Source organism: Schistocerca serialis, chromosome 4 (genome assembly GCF_023864345.2).
Source record: "Schistocerca serialis cubense isolate TAMUIC-IGC-003099 chromosome 4, iqSchSeri2.2, whole genome shotgun sequence".
Lineage (NCBI taxonomy): Eukaryota > Metazoa > Arthropoda > Insecta > Orthoptera > Acrididae > Schistocerca > Schistocerca serialis.
The window spans coordinates 244,418,847-244,440,846 of NC_064641.1; the positions used below are offsets into that span (position 1 = coordinate 244,418,847).

At 41.5% G+C, this 22,000-nt stretch overlaps 1 protein-coding gene across 1 annotated transcript in view; it reads left to right on the forward strand.

The window, feature by feature from the left end:
- The window catches only part of LOC126473640 (attractin), a 293,725-nt gene that overhangs the window by 132,361 nt on the left and 139,364 nt on the right, over nucleotides 1-22,000 (forward strand). Inside the window, exon 14 of the mRNA XM_050100828.1 lies at nucleotides 4,052-4,238. Coding sequence (XP_049956785.1) covers nucleotides 4,052-4,238 — 187 coding nt within the window. The remainder of the gene's footprint in view (nucleotides 1-4,051; nucleotides 4,239-22,000) is intronic.

Here is a 22,000-nt window from a genome sequence, read left to right on the forward strand (position 1 = left end):
TTCATAAATGTCACAGTTACACTTCGTATAGGTGGAGGTGGTGGGTTCACATTCCAAGAGTTTTGCTGTTTGTGGCTCAGAATGATGAGCCAGAAGTGCCAGGGAATTCGAAGAGGTGCTTGAATGAAGAGCAATATAACATCACACCTCTTTCCCTCTTTACTCATGTGCCCTTAAATATTGTTATGAAATTGGCAGAGTTCTTCACATTATGATGGCAGTGTTACCAAAGAGGCTTTAGATGTGTTGCTGAGTATTTGGTCAGTACATGGCTTAGTGAATATTGTCTGCAAAGAATCCCCTTCTTTGTGAATACGTAAAGCTATGGTGTAGCTGATGTCCTAAGGTATAGTCATCCCTTTGCCAGATCTGAGTTATTCAGGAAAGCAATTGTTTTACTGCTAATCATCATTGAAAGCCTCCTATTCGAGCTACAAAACTTGAAGGAGATGTTCCATCAAAATGTATACAGTGCATCCCTGATCAGAACAGCATAAAGGGAAAGGGAAGATACAACAAACAGGACGAATGTGGAAACAAGAGACTTGGCTTTCTTCACTGTGAGGGGCCACAGTCTGTCGATATCACAAGGCTGGTTGAAAAATCCATCCTGTGACAGGGTCTATATGCCCCGGGAAATCCGGGAAAAAGCCATGAATTTTTTCAAGTGTGAAAAATCCAGGAAAAACCCAGGAACTTATTTAGAATTCCAGGAATTTTTCATCATTTCAGTTTCTAGTTAAATTTTTGTAATTTTGACTGGTAAGAACTAGTACTCCAATAAAGAATTTTCCTTTGACCTGCTACTGCAGAATAATATTGCCACAAGAAAACATAAGTGAGAGAACAACATCAAAGTAAAACTTTAGCTGCAAAGAAAATGTGCCATTTACAACAAACACACTGCACACACAAGTGTTTGATGACAGCAAAAGGTGTCAAAGGCCTTAGGACAAAGATTATGCAATACTTTGTAACAACAACTGATTTCAATGAGCATGACATCACAACTGTTTACATTTCTAACAGGTCACGGGAAAATATTGCAATTGGCGGATTGAGAAGCATTACTTTCAAAGTAAATTTCCTTTTAAGCAAGATGAATGTTAACTGTGGAGAGAGTCTCTCTCTCATTCAAAACTTAACATTTTGACAACCAACTTCTTGGAAAAAGTTTGAGCCCAAAAGACCTATTGTTCATACCATTATTGAAAATTTAGCAGCGTATTTGTGTTTGATATATCTTAAGGGTAACATACTAAAAATCAAGCTTCAGGGTTAGTTATGCAGTGACAGTGGCAAATAGTATAATTATCCTTTTTTTTAAAAAAAAAAAAAAAAAAAAAAAAAAAAAAAAAAAAAAAAAAAAAAAAAAAAAAAACTACGACCTGAATTCTTGAGCAATTTCGCATGTAAATTGGCTTCTCAATGGAAAAGTCAGAGTGCTCACCAGAACATTTATTCAACCAGGTAACCACAGAATGTTCAGTACATAGCAGTGAACTTTAAAATTGTGTTTGTCAGAAATATTTGTCTGCTGGAATTTAAACTGTGTTCTTAGGATCCTCCCTAACCACACCCTCAGAAAAAAACAGCAAAAAAATTTTGATGACCAGTGTTATAAGTGGAAGCTTAGCTTTTCATGTGAATATGTATTAATTTCAACAATTCATTTTTCCAGTTTGTGTGTTTGCACCACTTAACAGAGATGCTGCTATTTGCTGACGACATCACGTTCTATGTTCTGAATATCTGTGGTTATTGGCTGGCAAGTCATGTAATATGAATTATGATTGGCTTGTCATTGGTGGAATTCATATTTATAATTTCAAAATATAAAAATATGCTGTGTTCTTGTTTGTTGGCCCTCATAAAAGATCTTTCCAAAATGCATTGTTTTTTACTTGGTTTCGTTTTCTAAGTGCTGGGAAGTTTTACTTATACAATACCCTTACCATTAAAAGGATTTGTTAGTTTTATAGCTCTGAAGGAAGGCATACTGTTGTTTGACAAGGAAAAAGTGTATTTTCATCAAGGAAAAAGTGTATTTTCACCTGGGGGAAAAATGAATTTTTTTAACTGAGAAATCCAGAAAAATCCGTGATCCCCCCCCCCCCCCCTTCCCCCCTCCACCACTTTTACACCCTGTGTGACCATCACCAAAGACAAAGGATATTATTTGCTCTGGGAAGAACCCACTGCAACTTCATGAAATTAAGTCTGTCTTATTGCAAGAACAGTTCATGGTTTTTATTTGCCACTGGTCACATTTCAAGTTCCTTGCATAAATAAGTTTGTACAGTTTCACCAACTTGCAACTAAAATGCCCGCTTTCAACGTCACCTAGGCCTCAGGACTGCTACCGAGCAGTCTGCCTTGAAAACCTACATTTCAACAAATAATGTAGACACAAAAATATACTGTCATTGTTCTGTTCTCTTCTTGTTTGTGCCTGTATAATGTCAGACACCATGCCACATCATCATTACGAAACTGACATTTAATATTGGTAGGTGTAGTTGATCTACTTTATGTGCCAATGATATAAAGCGACCTATGTGAATGTGGCCACTAAAAAAATCTGTCAAATATAGCACTGTGTCTCAAAATGCTTTGAGGAACACGTTTTGTGACTATGTCGGGGACACACAGAAAACTTGGAAGTGGCAGAGAGTAGCCTGAATGAAGTACATAAATTTGATTTTGATAAATCATGAATGTTGTGCCAAGCCAGCTGCAGTTGAGAAAGCTTAATAAAGGAACATACAGAAATAAGAATCGATGAGAATCTTGATAGTGGACGTGGAATAGAATGCCACATTACAGCTATACGGCAAGAGGATGCCCAGCAGTGGATGAAGCATGAGGCAGATCAATTTTGAGTGCAGTCTCTGGCTCACCGTAACCACATCATTAACCCCCCCCCACACACACACACAAACTTGTCCACTTGCATCCCAAGTCCCTGTGCACATAGGGAGGTGGACGGTGTGGCTGCCATAAGCATATAAATATAGGTATGTCTATAGTATCTCAACATTTCACCAGAAGATGGGAAGAATATTGCAGAAGAATGTCGAAACATTGCATTTCCCCAGCAGTGCCACCAGGGCCACCAGGCTGGAAACAAAGTTTTTCATAGTAGTATATGCTGGAAAAGCCTGCATTCAAACAAGACTGAAACTTTTCTAAGCATTCAGACAACATTCTCAGTTTTAATAGAAAACATGATTAGTTAGGCTGATGTTAAATTCATTATATTAGCCTTTTTTTGTTTTTATCTTTGTAGGGTACAAAACTAAGTCTGTCTTATTGCAAGAACAGTTCAAGGTTTTAAGTTGCCACTCTTCTTATTTCAAGTTCCTTGCGTAAATAAGTTTGTACTTTCATATTTGCTTTTCTGCCAAATTTCGTTTGATATTTATCATTGCTAATTATTAGTCCCCTATGGCTTGTTCACCGTCACATTATTGTAACATCTTTGCCACCTCCTCTTTATGTCACCAGCCGTCTATTATGAATAAGCTTAATAGATTTATATCGTTGAGATAATTTGACCACCTACCAAATCCTTATATTAGAATAGGTATGCTCTCTTTCTGTACTTAACACATGATCTTCTAATAATGTGTTCACTTCTGCTAGGATCTTAAGTAGGTCAATCATTACAATTTTTTTAACTTAAATAGGACACAGTCAATGCAATTTTGCTACTTTTGCATGTTTGATACTGCTTCTGATTTCTCTTGAAATGTGTGCTTATTACTTTTTTAGGTGTAGGATCATCTGGTAACTGTGCCACTTCATCTCGGTGTTCTGAATTTTCCTTCCAAGTGGTAATTATTTACACAGCACACCAAATAGGTTTAAGGAGAACAAAATCTGTCTTGTATTTGATTGTAACCAGAAATAATTTTATGAGAATAGACCATTGCTCAAAACACAGTACAATATAGAGCTCCAGTAATGTTAGGGTTCGTGGCATTTGTGAAGGAAGGTCTCAGATGCTTTCTTTTATAATTGTCCATTGTTGTTATTTGCGTCCTTGCAGGAGTCTGTGCCATGTGGAAGTGTCTGTGCCGAACTGACATCCTGTTACAACTGCACTCAGGAAGAATGCATTTGGTGTCAGAATGAGGGAAGATGTGTTGATAAAAATGCCTACAGTGTGTCTTTTCCATATGGCCAATGCCGTGAGTGGACAACACAGCAGAGTCGCTGTCGCTCACCAGTTGCTGGTATGTATTACTCAATAATGAATTAGTTTTGTCTTTCATCATATTTACAATAATGATAGAAGGCCCCCCCCCCCCCCCCATACACACACACACACACACACACACACACACACACACACACACACACACACACACACACACGACTGCAGTCCCTGGCAGCTGAAGCCACCAGAGACTGCAGTGGTGTATATGTGTGTGTGTGGATGGCTGGATGCGGGATTGAACCATCGTCTTCCTGAATGCGAGTCCAGTGTGCTAACCATTGCGCCACCTCGCTCGGTACTGTCTTTTTGTTTTGCCTATCTGCAACTAAGTGTCTATGCTATTTGGTGAGCAGCAACTTTCCTTCAATATTGTTACATTTCACCCTGGATTTTCAAGACATGATGATGAGTTAGTTATTGGCATTCAGACTTCGAATATAGTGAATATCTCCAGGATACAGGTAAATCCCTTTTCTTTTCATCAGTGAGAAACTACTTTTGTACTGACTACACATCAACAAGTTTCCACATAAGGATGATGTGTTAAAGCATGCTCAAGTTGCTAGATTAGACAAAATTGAAGACACAAAAAACAATACTGTGTAAGTAGCAAAATAAGAATTTTACACGAGAGACAAAAAACTGTCTAAAATGCCTAATACATTTCACAGTGGCACTAAATTTGCATCGTAGTGCTAGAAGGAAATAAAAAAAAAAAATTGTAACAAATAAAAAAAAAAAAATCGCTTTAGAAAGTTTAATTACAGCACATACGTGGGATTGTCTCAGTATTTATGCCTTGATCTGTTACTTACGTGGTATTTGTTTGTCAGTCTCCCGGCATGATGTGACACATTGACGTTGGTATTTGGTGCTGAGAAAGCTAGTAAGAACATGTTTTATAGCATTAATTATTTTTTATTGAAAGATTTCATAGAAACATTTTAAATAAACATACTGTTTTCATTGTTCCGATCATGTCTGCACATTTCTTCAAGAAAAATCTTAAACGTCACTCAAAGCAGCAACAGAGAATTACACTGCACTGATACTCATCACACAGTTACCTCCGCAATAATTTTCATTCATAAGGAATGTTGTCATAATAACTGTGACAATCTTTAGGAAGAACAGATTTAAGTTGTTGTAAATGATCCCATTTGGATTTCTTGGTTTTCAGTCTTTCCTTGTATAGTTTCGGGAAGCAGATATCTCCAAGTTTTTCCTCAGATACCTTGGTAATTCTTGCCACACCTCGTTGAAAGAGCACTTGTAATAAATAATACCATTTGGGTGGTACTGTAACACCCTCAGATCGGTAACTGTAGGCTCATTTTTTTACAGCTCTTCCAGGCCAAATTGAGTCATACAGCCACAAACTTTTCTCTGCATGGTTGATAAAAAAGGAATAATCTAGGTAATGGACTTCGTATGGCTGTGGCTTTTTTCTCGTTTTTTCAGATATCATAGCATATTGGCTAGGAAGTGTAACTTCACATCCTTTAAGCTTGCACTCAATGGAACTGTGAGCTGAGTCCATTCGATCTGAGTATGGCCTTTCTCCAAAAATTTTTGTGTAATGAGTACTCCAGTATCAATTGCTAATCTTAAAAGAGCATTTGATAATATCACATTTCTGTTCTGATATGTGCAGCCATCAGAATACAGAATGACTTGAATGGAATTTTCCTTAATTGTTCCGGATAGGGTGTCCATTATGCATGAGGCAAAACATGATGCATTTAGTATTAAGAAAACAGTCTTAAACACATTTTTTATTTATTTAGTGCCAACCGGTTTCAGCCCATTGCAGGGGCCATCTTCAGGGCGACATACTGTGAAATTGCAATATGTATCGTAGACAAAACTAATAACAACCATCTTATAACAGTGGATTATGTAAATATAATGTTTTATCCGCTGGTCGACTGCTGGTGATGTCACGTCTACCAAAGTGTGGCGGGAGACTGTGAAGAATTTACATTATGCCTGGGTTTATATAGTAAGCTATGAGCACGCGAGCGTAAGCAACACCTCCAGCGGTGACCAATGGTAGACGTATAGGCTTAAGAATTGAAGTATAAATACAAACTGATCTCCATAAGTATTCTAGTTACATGACATCTAACTATAACCTTAAGACATTTACTTCAGGTTTTACATAGCTTTATCATAATCCTATGTGGCATGTAGCGTAATGGTGCCCAAATGATGATATCCATACTACAAACCAGGAATGGACATAAGTGATACTTTCTCTCAGCATAATATTTAGTTTGACAACTACATAACTACTTACAAAATATTTTCTTTTATGCAACTAACAGCAATACGACAACAGACATCCATTAAAATAAAAATTAATACATCGTCACTCACTAAATAATGTTTATACAATCAAATATAAAGGCAAAATGTTCATATTTTTGGGTGGACACCTCTATACACAGTGTAGGCTGCCAATATATTCTGCACTATGACGATGGTTTCCCTCTGAAGTGTGGTATCGATCCTATCGTTGCCTAGGCGACAGACAGCAGTGTGGCAAAGGGGGTGGCCATATTGTGCCGCTGCCATGACAAAAGCATCCATAGGGCCTGGACTAGGCAACAGATAACATCGTAGCAGAGAGGACAGCCAAGTTGGGCCTCTACCATGGCAATGGCATCCATAATGCCTGGACTACAGGGCTCTGTATATACAATTACAGATAGGCACACTTAAACTTGTTACATTATTAAATAATCAATATAGGATATAAATAAGCATAAAGTAAATAGATTACAGACAGGAAATTGTTTCCTTTCCCCCAAAGTATATTACAAATGAAGATAAGGTAACTTACTAACATTCTTTTATAAGTTTGACATTGAAAAGTTTTTTCACATACTTTTTTATGTTTATTTATATAACAGTATTTGTAAAATGAACATGGTTTCTTCAAACTGTAAACTAAACACAAATTGTATTTATATTTCAATTTTCAAGCCTAGACGTCTACCATTGGTCACCACTGGAGGCGTTGCTTATGCTCGCGTGCTCATAGCTTGCTATATAAACCCAGGCATAAGGTAAATTCTTTACAGTCTCCTGCCACACGTTGGTAGACGTGACGCCACCAGTAGTGAACCAGTGGGTAAAACATTATATTTACGTAATCCACTCTTATAAGATGGTTGTCATTAGTTTTGTCTAAGATATATTTTGTAATTTTACAGTATGTTCGCCCTGAAGACGGCCCCTGTGATGGGCTGGAACTGGTCGGCACTAAATAAATTAAAAAACGCGATTAAGACTGTTTTCTTAATGCTAAGTTAATTTTATATCAATCGCTGTTACTCGACAACCATGTTGTCCAAACATCAAAACATGATGCAACCAAATCACCTTGCGTTTCATCGAACCAGTAACATACTGCATCATGACTTTCTAAATTATACATTGTAAAGTTATGAACAGCCAACTTTGTTTTATAATAAACTGCACTTGCACTTAAAAATGGAGCTACTTTCATGGCCTGTAAGTCCATGGTGTACATTTAGCAGAGCTTCTGCTGGGCTTCTTTCTTGTCAGCATCTTTTTGTATCCTTGCCTGCTCTTTCCATTCTGTGTGTTGCTTCCATACATCTTCACTCAAGTTACCAAGCCTGTAACTACAACACAAGTTGCAATGGTATTTCTTGGGGGAAAATAAGCTAATATTACTATCTTCTAAAATCAAGTTAAAGGTAGCCCGACTTAATGGTGAAACCTTCGCCGCATGATATTTTTCCACATAGAGTCCATACAGCTGTTGTTTGGATTGTAGAATAGGCTCAAGGTACAACTTTGAGGAGGATTTCCTGCAGTAATGCGATGGAAGTTTCTGAAGAGAGTCCAGGAATTCTTTCATGAAGGTTCTCTCATCTTTCTTCTTTGTCTGTTTGATTCGAGGTCATGACGATTCTGTATCAGGACTCATCCCATGTGTGGAATTATCCAACCAATATTGGACAGTCCATCCTTTAATCCCAAGAGTATTGAGAAACGTCTTTTGCATACTTTATGTTTCTCCAGCTCATTTTTCAAATGATAAATGAGCGTCTCTTTTCTCCTGGATTCACCAGTGTTATTCCCTGGACGTTTGGTTGGAATTACGTCCACAAGGTTGATAACGTCAACCTTCCTCTTGTCCCTTGACATCATTTCCCAAAATGTGTTAAATACTGCCCACTTATCATCAGCGGAAAACTGATGACACTTCCTTTGAACGGATTTCTGGCACATCTTTGAAGTACATATTGGACCTAATTTTTGTGCCTGTCTTGGAGTATCATGAGTGTTTTTACCAATTCGACTTCTTTTGTATCCAATATACGCCCGTCCATGCATTCTCAGAATTTTATTGGCATTTTTCTTCCCATCTTCAGGATGTGGTTTAGACTTCCTTTTCTGTCACTGCTTAGGGGTCACCATAAAATTCTTGGCCTTCACTGTCAGCATCATTATTGCTCCCATGATCTTCTGATAATTTATCCAGAGTGCTTGGCAAACAATGAGCACCATCGCATAGTAATGAGTGTGAATTACTGTCATATCTAGTGGAAACTGTGACTGTGGTTTCAGTTTGAGCATTGTTGGATACAGCCACTGAAGTTTCTAGACAGAAAAATATTTGAAAATTAATTAAAGCAGACAAAGATGAAGCTCAAATTCATGTATTTATGAGAACGACGGCATCAGTAATACTATCAACAATAATCCCAAGAAAATTTACCTGCATCATTAGATGTTGCAGGAACAGTAACCAAGAACCACATATACGAAATTAATTCTTCTTCAGTAAATGTAACTTCGGCGCCACAGCTTTTCTTGCCTGTTGTTTGTTCTGCATTTATGGGAGATCCTACAAGAAAGTGGACAGTCTAGAAATCTTTGGCAGAAATGAATAAAGCACAGAACAAGTGAAATGGGGGCATTCTGATTTATATCACAATAACACATTTGCGGTGCTACTAACATTCAAAGGTGAATAATAAAACAATTTTCTTACTGCTGTCAGTCACTCTCAGGAATGATTCTCCGCTTTCATAAGTTGGTTTCAGCTGAGGAACAATTTCTTCTTCAGTAAAAAGATCGTCATCTATATCACTGTCCATTATCACGAATGAAGCTACAAGCATGGGACCACTTTCGAGCACTGTTAAATATGTAATAAGGCAACGTGCTGTGGCTGCGCACGCTTTTGTATTTACACGGTATTGTTTACAGTATCCCTAGATTGTAGATGCACGGTATTTAATTCTCTACAGTTCCCCGGTATTGCCATCTATTTATTTGTTGTGTCACATACGCGATATTGTTTTAGATAATTTTTTCATGATAAATAATTAAAAATTTGGCATTATGGTGTTAAGAGCAGATGCGCATACAGTCAATGACATCATCTGACTGAAAAACAAAAAATTGGCAATTTGTCAGTTATGCGGTATTGTTTCTTCAACGTTATGGTAAGTGTAACAATATTATGAAAAGGAAAGTTGCTACTCACCATATAGCGGAGATGGTGAGTTGCAGGTAGGCACAACAAAAAAGACTGTCACAAATAAGCCTTCGGTCAAAAATAGATCGCATGCAGACACACACACACGCGACTGCAGTCGTTTGTGTGTGTGTGTGTGTGTGTGTGTGTGTGTGTGTGTGTCGTTTATTTTTGACAAAGGCTTTGTTAGCCGAAAGCTTATTTGTGACAGTCTTTTTGGGGTTTGGTTGGGTTGTTTGGGGGAGGAGACTCAGACAACGAGGTCATCGGTCTCATCAGATTAGGGAAGGATGGGGAAGGAAGTCAGCCATGCCCTTTCAAAGGAACCATCCCGGCATTTGCCTGGAGCTATTTAGGGAAATCAGGATGGCCAGACGCGGGATTGAACTATCGCACTCCCGAATGCAAGTCCAATGTGCTAACCACTGCACCACCTCGCAGTAGCGAGTGGTGAGTAGCGACTTTCCTTTTCATAATATGCTACATTCCACCCTGGATTTTCCATATGTGATGATGAGTTGGTTATTGGAATTCAGACTTCAAACATAGTGAATATCTCCAGGATTAAGGTAAATCCCTTTTCTTTTCATCAATGAGAAACTACTTTCGTACTGACTACACATCAACAAGTTTCCACTCAAGGATGATGTATTAAAGCATGCTCAAGTTGCTAGATTAGACAAAATTGAAGTTATGCAGTTTCCTTCCATTCATTTTTTCTTGGAAAAGTTTTCTGGCATTTTATCCAAGGTAGGGAATGAAACTACAGATGGGGTGGTGAATGAGCTTCAGAGGCACCTAACAGCTTTTCAGGTAGATGACACTTTGGCTGCAAGTCAAGATTCTGAAAGTTATTCCAGTTGGGCACAAATATCAGGAATTCGTGGAGCCGATGGACTTCTTAAATAACCAAATTTCTAGAGTAATGTTTTCTATTCTCTGCACACCTCATAGCAATACAGAGTGTGAACATGTTTTCAACCTTGTGAAGAAAAATACAACAGATTTCAGATCATCCATGTCCAGTGAATCTCTGGAGTCTATTTCTGTTTTGAAGACCAGGAGTTCTGGTTCCTGTTATGACAAAATACCTTCTCAAGACTTTTTGCAAGAAGCTAAAAAGACCACAACTATGACTTTTAGGTCGAACTAGAATGTGATTTGCAGTTTGTATTATATAATTTATTCCCTATGTTACGGTAAGCAACTTTTACTGTGTAGAGCCTTTTTCAGTTATTGCTTATGTGCTTAATTTGCCAAGGACGTCCTGCTACATACACTTCAAACCAATATTCTTCATGCCTGCTGCTGTTTAATGAGGATCTCTTCTTGATTATAACATTCATCTACAAATCATTTGCCTATGATGTAAGTAGATGTGATTTCATTGAAATATCCTGTTTAAAGCGTGAGTTATTGTATTTTGTAGCCCAGAAGTATTATTGTTTTTGTAAAGCCAGGTAATGTGGAAAATCATTAGATTTTTTGTTGCACGTTAGTTTTACTGATAGCTCTTTTGAAAAGTTGGCAGGTATGCACAAGATAATTCTTAGGCTATTACAGCCATACATCCTCAAACAGGAAGCGGTTCACAATATTTATTTACACTGATCACATTATTGCACTAAAGATGCGCAGAAGTAAGATTTTATGTACAATTAATTTTGTGTGATATTACTGTATTTATAATACACTCATGCTCATAAATTAAGGATAATTGCAGAATGTGGTGCCACACAACGTGGCACTACACAAAACTGGTGCTAATAGCATAGACACATACGGAACACACAGGACACAGATCTGTAAGTCCACGGTATTGGTGATAAGTTGAGAAAACTGTCTCGAAACACATGTGCTACAAAATGCCACTGTTTCCTGCTCATGTACCGCAACATCAATATGGGATATGATCACCATGCACACGTACACAGACCGCACAATGGATTGGCATACTCTGGATCAGTTGGTCGAGCAGCTGCTGGTGTATAACCTCCCATTCTTGCACCAGTGCCTGTCGGAGCTCCTGAAGTGCCGTAAGGGATTGAAGACGTGCAGCAATGCGTTGACCAAGAGCATCCCAGATGTGCTCGATGGGGTTTAGTTCTGGAGAACAGGTAGGCTACTCCATTCCCCTGATATCTTCTGTTTCAAGGTACTCCTCCATGATGGCAACTCGGAGGGGCCGTGCATTATCATCCATCAGGAGAAAGGTGGGACCCACTGCACCCCTGAAAAGGTGGACATACTGGTGCAAAATGACGTCCCAATACACCTGACCTGTTACAGTTCCTCTGTCAAAGCCATGCAGGGGTGTACGTGCACCAATTATAATCTCACCCCACACCATCAAACCACGACTTCCATACATGTCCCTTTCAAGGACATTAAGGGGTTGGTATCTAGTTCCTGAAAACTAGGTGAGAAATCACTGTTCAGGCTATACGTGAACTCATCCATGAACATAACCTGGGACCACTGTTCCAATGACCATGTACTGTCTTCTTGACATCAGGCTTTACGGGCTCTCCTGTGACCAGGGGTCAGTGGAATACACCTTGCAGGTCTCTGGGCGAATAAACCATGTCTGTTCAGTCATCTGTAGACTGTGTGTCTTGAGATAACTGTTCCAGTGGCTGCAGTAAGGTCCTGAGCAAGGCTACTTGCAGTACTCCGTGGCTGTGTGCAGGCGCTGATGGTGAGATATCGGTCTTCTTGTGGTGTTGTACACTGTGGACGTCCCGTACTGTAGTGCCTGGACATGTTTCCTGTCTGCTGGAATCACTGCCATAATCTTGAGATCACACTTTGTGGCATGCGGAGGGCCCGTGCTACGACCTGCTGTGTTTGACCAGCCTCCAGTCACCCTAGTATTCTACCCCTCATAACATCATCAATGTGTGTTCTTTGAGCCATTTTCATCACACAATCACCATTAGCACGTCTGAAAATGTATGCACACTTACTGTCTGCGTACTCTGACATCAACAACACACCTCTGCTTATGTGGACTGTTGCCAGCACAACCGTGCAATGACCGCAAGTCAGATGCACTGCATGGTCATACCCCGAGGTGATTTAAACCCACAAACCGCCCACCAGAGTGTTGTTTCACCATGTATCGGCATTATCCTTAATTTATGAGCATGAGCGTATACAGGGTGTTAAAAAAGGTACGGCCAAACTTTCAGGAAACATTCCTCACACACAAAGAAAGAAAATATGTTATGTGGACATGTGTCCGGATACGCTTGCTTTCCATGTTACAGCTCATTTTATTACTTCTCTTCAAATCACATTAATCATGGAATGGAAACACACAGCAACAGAACGTACCAGCGTGACTTCAAACACTTTGTTACAGGAAATGTTCAAAATGTCCTCCGTTAGCGAGGATACATGCATCCACCCGCTGTCGCATGTAATCCCTGATGAGCTGATGCAGCCCTGGAGAATGGCGTATTGTATCACAGCCATCCACAATACGAGCACGAAGAGTCTCTACATTTGGTACCGGGGTTGTGTAGACAAGAGCTTTCAAATGCCCCCATAAATGAAAGTCAAGAGAGTTGAGGTCAGGAGAGCGTGGAGGCCATGGAATTGGTCCGCCTGTACCAATCCATCAGTCACCGAATCTGTTGTTGAGAAGCGTACGAACACTTCGACTGAAATGCATGAACCACATATTGTGTCATACTTGTAAAGGCACATGTTCTAGCAGCACAGGTACGAGTATCCCGTATGAAATCATGATAACGTGCTCCATTGAGCGTAGTTGGAAGAACATACTGACGAAACTAAAATCAGCTCTAACATGGAAATTAAGCGTTTCCGGACACATGTCCACATAACATATTTTCTTTATTTGTGTGTGAGGAATGTTTCCTGAAAGTTTGGCCGTACCTTTTTGTAACACCCTGTATAAATAACGGAAAAACCCAGAATGGAATAACAACGATATGAAAATGATATATTAATACTCATTAAGTAAAGGTGGCAATGAGTGACAGACAAATAAAGCTAGATATAATCCAGCTATCAGAATAAGTCGTTGATCAGACCTAGACACCAAAACTCTCATACATTCACACACATAGCCACTGCCATATCTCAGCACTAACCCCAGCTGCAACTAGTGGGCTGCCAGATGCAACATTGGTTGGCTTGCTGGAGGGGCCACAAAGAGGGGAGGGGAGACCAAGAGGCATACAGGAATGGAGGACATGTTACAGGGAGAGTTCCCATCAGCACAGTTCCGAAAAGCAGGTGTTCGAGAGAAGAATCCGTATGACAGATTGAAGCGAGGTGAAGCATGTTGTGTTGGGTGGCATGCTCAGCAAGAGGGTGCTCCAGCTGTCTCTGGAGTACAGTTTGCATGCAGACAGACAGCTTGTTATTTCTCACATCCATGTACACTGAAGTGCCAAAGAAACTGGTATAGGTATGCATTTTCAAATACAGATATACGTAAACAGGCAGAATATGGCACTGCGGTCAGCAAAGCCTATATAAAACAATATGTGTCTGGTGAAGTTGTTAGCTCAGTTATTGCTGCTACAATGCCAGGTTATCAAGATTTAAGTGAATCTGAATGTGGTGTTGTATATCGGCACACAAGCAATGGGTCACAGCATCTCCGAGGTAGCGATGAAGTGGGGATTTTCCCATACAACCATTTCAAGAGTGTACCGTGAATATCAGGAATTCAGTAAAACATAAAATCTCTGAAACCACTGTGGCCGAAAAAAGATCCTGCAGGAATGGGTCCGATGATGACTGAAGAGAATCATTCACCATGACAGAAGTGCAAACTGTTGTGTCTAGGCAAGACAGCCTAGACACAATGAGAGGAAGCCGAAATGCATGCTATAAGCTCACGCAGGATGGCGTGACGTCTGAAACAGGATATGTAATGAATGCTATAAAGAAAAGTACGTAGCTGCTGGAATACTTAACTTTAATCCATCATTTGTGTACATCGTTCTTGATGAGACATGCTTCATGCAATAACTATTAATTGCTATGGCGCCTTGCTAGGTCGTAGCCATTGACTTAGCTGAAGGCTATTCTAACTATCTTCTCTGCAAATAAACGAGGCTTCGTCAGTGTTGCATCGCTAGCTAAGTCATCCGTACAACTGGGGCGAGTGCTAGTAAGTCTCTCGAGACCTGCCGTGTGGTGGTGTTCGGTCTGCGATCACTGACAGTGGCGACACGCGGGTCCGACATGTACTAATGGACCGTGGCCGATTTAAAGCTACCACCTAGCAAGTGTGGTGTCTGGCGGTGACACCACATTCCTCCCCCGCAAATCGGCGAACGGTCGTCTTAGAAGGCTTCCGCCCGCCGTGGGGAGGACCCCATGTTGGCGTATGCGATGAGGTGGGGAGCCTAACAACAGGCGAGGCTGTGCCACCTGCACCCGGCCATTCGGTCCGAGGGGAGCTAGGAAACGCCTGAAAACCTAGTCCAGGGTGCACGCCAACATGCGGTGTATGCGCCCGTAGAGAGACAGGAGGGGCCGAAGTGTCGACCGCCATCGCGTCGGGGTACCCGACGCGCGAAGACGCAATGGGGGCCGGAGCGGGCAAGAGATCCATGGCGGAGGACTGCTGGTCACGGGAAGCGATCGGTGGTGCGTGACCCAGGGAGGCGCCCGGCGGCTGCAGCGACGCGTCCACTGCGGGCGGCACCGGCGGGAGAACAGGCGGCGGCGGCGCTTCTCCATGGGGCAAAATGGAAGGCAGCGTTGGTAACACCTGGGGATGAGGCGAGCCAGTAGATGGGTCCCCAGGGTGCTGACCGGACGGCACCGTCGCTGAAAGCAGACAGGGAGCGGCAAAACCCGTGCGACGACAGAGGCGCAGCTGATTGAGATGCCGACGCACTTCACCAGAGGCCCCCAAAACCAAATACAACGCGCGGCCGAGGCAGCGAAGAATGCGCCCTGCGAGCCAACGCCGTGAACCTCGATAGTTGCGATAGAATACAACGTCGCCTGGAGCAAAAACAGGAGTATGCCGCTGCACAGGAACCTGATGCGGCGGATGCAGCAAAGACATCAAGGTTCGATGAGGACGACCGTGGAGCAACTCAGCCGGTGAGCGACCATCTCGGGGCTGAGAGCGATACGAAGACAAAAAGAGCAACAACGCGTCCTCCCGAGAATGCGACTCTTTCAATTTCAACATCTGTGACTTGAAAGTCCGGACCAATCGTTCAGCGGCACCGTTTGACTGAGGCGAAAACGGCGCGGACGTCAGATGTTGAATACCATTGGCCTTGCAGAATGACTGAAATTCTGCGGACATGAATTGTGGGCCATTGTCGGAAACAATAGTCTGTGGAAGACCTTCAATGCAAAAGATAGCGGATAACGCTTGGATGGTGGCAGATGATGTTGTGGAAGACATCCAGACGACAACAAGGGAAATTACTGAAAGAATCGACAACAACCAACCATCGAGCATTCCAAAATGGACCAGCAAAATCGATGAGTAAGCGTTGCCAAGGGGAAGTGGCTTTCGGCCATGCAAAGAATTTCCGCAGCGGTGCGGTTTGTTGTTCGGCACACGCCATGCAAGAAGAGCACATATTCGTAATCACAGCATCGCTTCCGAACCAAGTACAGTGCTGATGAGCAAGCTGTTTCGTTCGCACTATACCCCAATGTCCTTGGTGGAGAAGCCATAAGACAGAGGACTGTAACGAATGTGGGACCACGACCCTGGACTGATCATTATCAGAACGCAACAGCAAAACACCACGTCGAACAAAAAGTCTCTCCTTGTGTGCAAAAAATCGGCAAACCAAGAGATCCTCGATCCGTGACTTTGACAAGGGCCATTGCGTAGCAACAAAATGCAAAACGGTAGCAAGGACAGGGTCAGCAGCTGTGGCTGTAGCTACACGATGAAAATCAATCGGAAACGATTCGACCACGTCATCGGTTTCCGAATCAATGAATATGCAAGCAAGTTCGGAAGAATCAAATGCTCTATCCTCACATAGACGAGAAACACTGTCTGAAGGCACAGTCGGGTTCACTGATAGTACCTGATTTACTATAGACAAGTTAAACAACTGAAATAAATCTAAACCAAACAAGTTCACTGCAGAAGAAGAACGAAGGACGTAAAAAGACACAAGTTTTGTTTGTCCCTTGTATGTTGCAAGAAGGTTGCACTGTCCTAACACAGGGATCTTGTGACCTGAATATGTAGTTAGCTTAACATTGGCGGCACGCAAGGGAGGTGTGCCCAGTTGTTTGTACGTGTCTTTATTGATAAATGAAACTGCAGCTCCGGTATCGAGCTGGAATGGGATCACGTTGCCATCAATGTCCAAGTCTACAAACAGTTTATTGTCCTGCTGACGACAAGAGCGGCTGTCTCGTGCAACGTGAACAGGGACTGGTACAGAATCACTCGCTAATTGACGTGATTTCCGGCGACGTCGACGCACACTTTTTGTGGGACGCACACAGTCAACGTTAGCGAGAGTGGCACTGGGCGGAGGGGAATTAACTACATGAATTTCCATGGGCGATGGTTCACGAGCCTGAGTATTCTTGGTTCGATTCTGGCGCGAAGAAAAGGGCCTGGAATGGTTTTTAGTGTCCGATCTGAGCTTTTTTTTGGTAAACACTCTGAACATGCCCTTTTTTATTACAGAAAAAGCAAATAGCTTGGCGTGACGGGCAATTCTCACGCGAATGTCTAGAAGCACACCGCGGGCATGACTTTAGTACTGCATTTACATGCTGGCGAGGGACACGTGGCTGCGCGGACGTGTGCGAGGGCTGTTGACAGTTCCGTGCAGCTCGCCCGGCGGGCCGGTTAATATCACACACAGCTGGCGATGTTTCAAATGATTCCTGAGCAAAGTCAAGTGTGTCTTGCCTATCCAATATGTCTATCACTTGTTGAAGGGAGGGATTGACTAGTTTCAAAATTTGCTCCCGTATACGAACATCAGAAACGTTCTGTGCAATTGCATCACGTACCATAGTATCTGAAGAAGGGAGTTCACATTCACACTCAAAAGCACAATCCCTTATAAGGCCTTGCAAAGTTGCAACCCACTCCCGATTAGTTTGACCGGCCGTACGTTTGGTACGAAAGAACGTATACCTTTTTGCAACGACATTGACTGATTCCTTGAAATAGGCATCTAATGCAGACAAAATTTCTTCGTAGGACAGAGTTGCTACGTCGCGTCGGGGGAAATAATTTCACTATCACACGGTACGTTTGCACCCCTACACACGCCAATAAATGAGGCTGCCGCTCGTTACCTTGAATTCTGTAGGCGATGAGATGAAATCCAAATTGGCGTGACCACTCCGTCCAGCTTTCCATTGCCGGGTCAAATGGCCGGAACGGGGGTGCAACAGCATGTCGTGGCAGCGGTAGCGGTGAAGCGGCGGCCGCCGCATCGGTTTGCATTGCACGTTGACCCTGGACGAGCTTTCCAAGGGCATCCAATAACGCCTGCGTCTGCTGATTCTGCAAGCGATAAAATTCGGACAGTACATCTGGAGATAGTGGCGAAGCCATGATACAAATAAATTAGAACAATACGAACGCTAAAGCCTCTTTTGAGACTCGTCGCCAAATATGTTGTGTCTAGACAAGACAGCCTAGACACAATGAGAGGAAGCCGAAATGCACGCTATAAGCTCACACAGGATGGCGTGAGGTCTGAAACAGGATACGTAATGAATGCTATAAAGAAAAGTACGTAGCTGCTGGAATACTTAACTTTAATCCATCATTTGTATACATCGTTCTTGATGAGACATGCTTCATACGATAACTATCAATTGCTATGGCGCCTTGCTAGGTCGTAGCCATTGACTTAGCTGAAGGCTATTCTAACTATCTTCTCTGCAAATAAACGAGGCTTCGTCAGTGTTGCATCGCTAGCTAAGTCGTCCGTACAACTGGGGCGAGTGCTAGTAAGTCTCTCGAGACCTGCCGTGTGGTGGCGTTCGGTCTGCGATCACTCACAGTGGCGACACGCGGGTCCGACATTTACTAATGGACCGCGGCCGATTTAAAGCTACCACCTAGCAAGTGTGGTGTCTGGCGGTGACACCACACAAACCTTCTGCAAACTGCTGCAGATTTCAGTGCTGGGCCAGCATGCAAACCATTCAATAAAACATCATCAATATAGGCTTTTGGAGCTGAAGGGGCACTCGTGTACCCTTGATGACTACATGATACAAAACTTTACGCCTCACCTGGGCCTGTCAACACTGACATTGGACTGTTGATGACTGGAAACATGTTGCCTGGTCAGACGAGTCTCATTTCAAATTATATCAAATGGATGGACGTGTACAGGTATGGAGACAACCTCATGAATCCATGGACCCTGCATTTCTGCAGGGCCTGCATGTCTGCAGGGGACTGTTCACACTGGTGGGGGCTCTGTAATAGTATGAGGTGTGTGCAGTTGGAGTGATATGGGACCCCTGATACAATTCTGACAGGTGACATGTATGTAAGCATCCTGTCTGATCACCTGCATCCATTCATGTGAATTGTGCATTCAGATGGACTTGGGCAGTTTCAGCAGGACAATGTGACACCCCACACATCCAGAATTGCTCGAGGAACACTCTTCTGAGTTTAAAAGCTTCCACTGGCCACCAGACTCCCCAGACATGGACATTATTGAGCATGTATGAAGTGCCTTGCAACATGCTGTTCAGAAGTTATCTCCAGCCTCCTCATACTTTTATGGATTTATGGCCAGCCCTCCAGGATTCATGGTGTCAATTCCCCCCAACACTACTGCAGATATTAGTAGAGACTGTGCCACACCATGTTGCGACACTTCTGCGTTCTCGCGGGGGCCTTACGTGATATTGGCAGGTGTACCATTTTCTTTGGCTCTTCAGTGTAGAAAGTGTCACAATGGTTGCAGCTAATTGATAGACCACATGGCTGATTTCACAGGTAGTGTTGCCTCTGATGAGATAGTGTAAGCATGTAACAGGAATGGAGTAGGAACTGCTGAGTCGTTAGATTGGGCAGGTCTTGCACCTGGATGCTCTATGGGGATGTGATTCCTGTGGCAAGGGTTGAATTGAGACTGGCCCGGGGATGGATGGATGATGATGATGATGATGATGATGATAATGATAATTTTGTGTAGGTTGTGTGGGCAATCGACTACCACTTCAGGATTGGTGGTAAGGATGTTGGGTAAGATTTCTCTCATTTCAGTGCATGATGATAGATACTCAAAGCTCTGACAAAAGATGTGGTTCAGTTGTTCCAGTCCATGGAGATGTTGGGTTACAAGGTTGGGGGTGGGGGGTTCTTATTTGTAGCTGATTCTTGAGCACGGTGGGAGGACAGGGAGTGTGAGGATACAACACAGGAAATCGGTTTGTTGGCTGTTGTGCTCCCAGAGAAAGGATTTCTGTGCTTGTTTGGCAGAAAGATCAACCTAGCCTTGCACATCAAAGATACTAACCACTACCTTCACCAATTCTCCACCATCTTTACTTCCTGGATCCCTACTCATCACTGTTGATGCGAACTCTTTATTTATTTATTTATTTATCTTGTGGATCACATATTGTACAAAGTACACATGATATAGGACAAGTCATTTTTCTTAACAAATATGTAGTTTGGAGAAAAAAATAGGCAATGGACTGCCATTTAAAAAAATGTACACAAAATTGTTCGTTGATAAATATAGTAACTTCACATACAGAGAATACAAACAATTTACATGGGGAACTAAGAAACATGTAGGCAATGTAGTGCTACTTTAAATTTACACAAATAATCACTGAGATTACAGAATAGTGAAAATGTCAACTGGAAACACAACAGAAGGACAATGTCATTTAAAAACTACATTAAACATGAAATTAACATTGAGATTTCACAGACAATTAAGTTTTAATACTAATAGAATGTGTACTTGTACATTCAAAAGCGAGTTGAAAAATTTTGGGAAGTGAAACTGAAACATAGTTGTGTATAGTAGAAATTAGGTTATTATTTTGCCTACAGAATGTTTTACTCTAATCACAGTATTTTACAAAGGAACTTTATAATTTTTCATTTCCAGGAATTCTTGTACTGAATAGAAACAGTGCTTTGTCAGAAATGCCTTTAGTTTATTTTTAAATATTGGATCTGGAGCAGTTTTTATTTGTTCTGGAATTTTTTTGTGTAATACGACACCCAGATGAGTTATATATTTTTGGTATGATGATGTCCTTGAAAAAATTTGATGGATATTAGATTGCCCTCTGGTATAATGAGCGTGTATATCATTGTTTCGGATTAATTTGCCTGTTCTTGAGAGGTATTCCCTGGTGAATAGGATTGTTTCTTGAATGAATAGGGATGGGATGCTTAGAACATTAAGTTTTATAAATTGACATTTACAGGATTCCTGCTTTTTGAGGCCACAGATTATCCTCAGTGCTCTTTTTTGTAGTTTAAATATATTTGTGCTGTGAGTTGAATTTCCCCAAAAGATGATTTCATAGCGGAGCAATGAGTGGAACTGCGCATGGTATGCTTGCATTAGTGTGTATTTACTTGTAGTAGATTTTAGTATTCTTAGTCCATAGCACAATGATGAGAGTTTCTTTGATAAGTTGTTTATATGTGTGTCCCATTTTAAACTTTGTTGGACCCATAGACCCAAAAATTTTGTCGCATTTACATTTTCAATTTTATCGTTATTTAACTTTACTTGGATAGTTTTTTGACTGGATGTGGGAATTAGATGGAAGTTGATACATACAGTTTTCCCACTATTAACAATTAGGCCATTTTTGTTAAACCACTCAGAAAGTTTTTCCATAGAGTTATCAGATATTGTCTGAAGGGATTCAGGGCTAGATCCAGTCAACACTATGCTTGTATCATCAGCAAACAGGATAGTTTTTTGTGGGCTCATACGTTCAACAAGATCATCTATGTAAATGAGGAAAAGTAATGGCCCTAGAACAGAACCCTGGGGAACACCATATCTTATTGTTCTTTCCTCCGAGAGGAAAACTGTGTTATTTATTTTATTCTGTACATTAATATCGTATTGAAGTGATACCTTCTGTCTGCGGTTTTGTAGGTAAGAGCATAGCCAGTTGTGAGCCACACCTCTTATTCCTCTTCTTTCCAATTTAGCAAGCAGTATTTTATGATCTAGTATGTCAAAGGCTTTAGAGAGATCTAAGAAGATACCTGCAGCTATATTATGTTAGTCAATTGATTT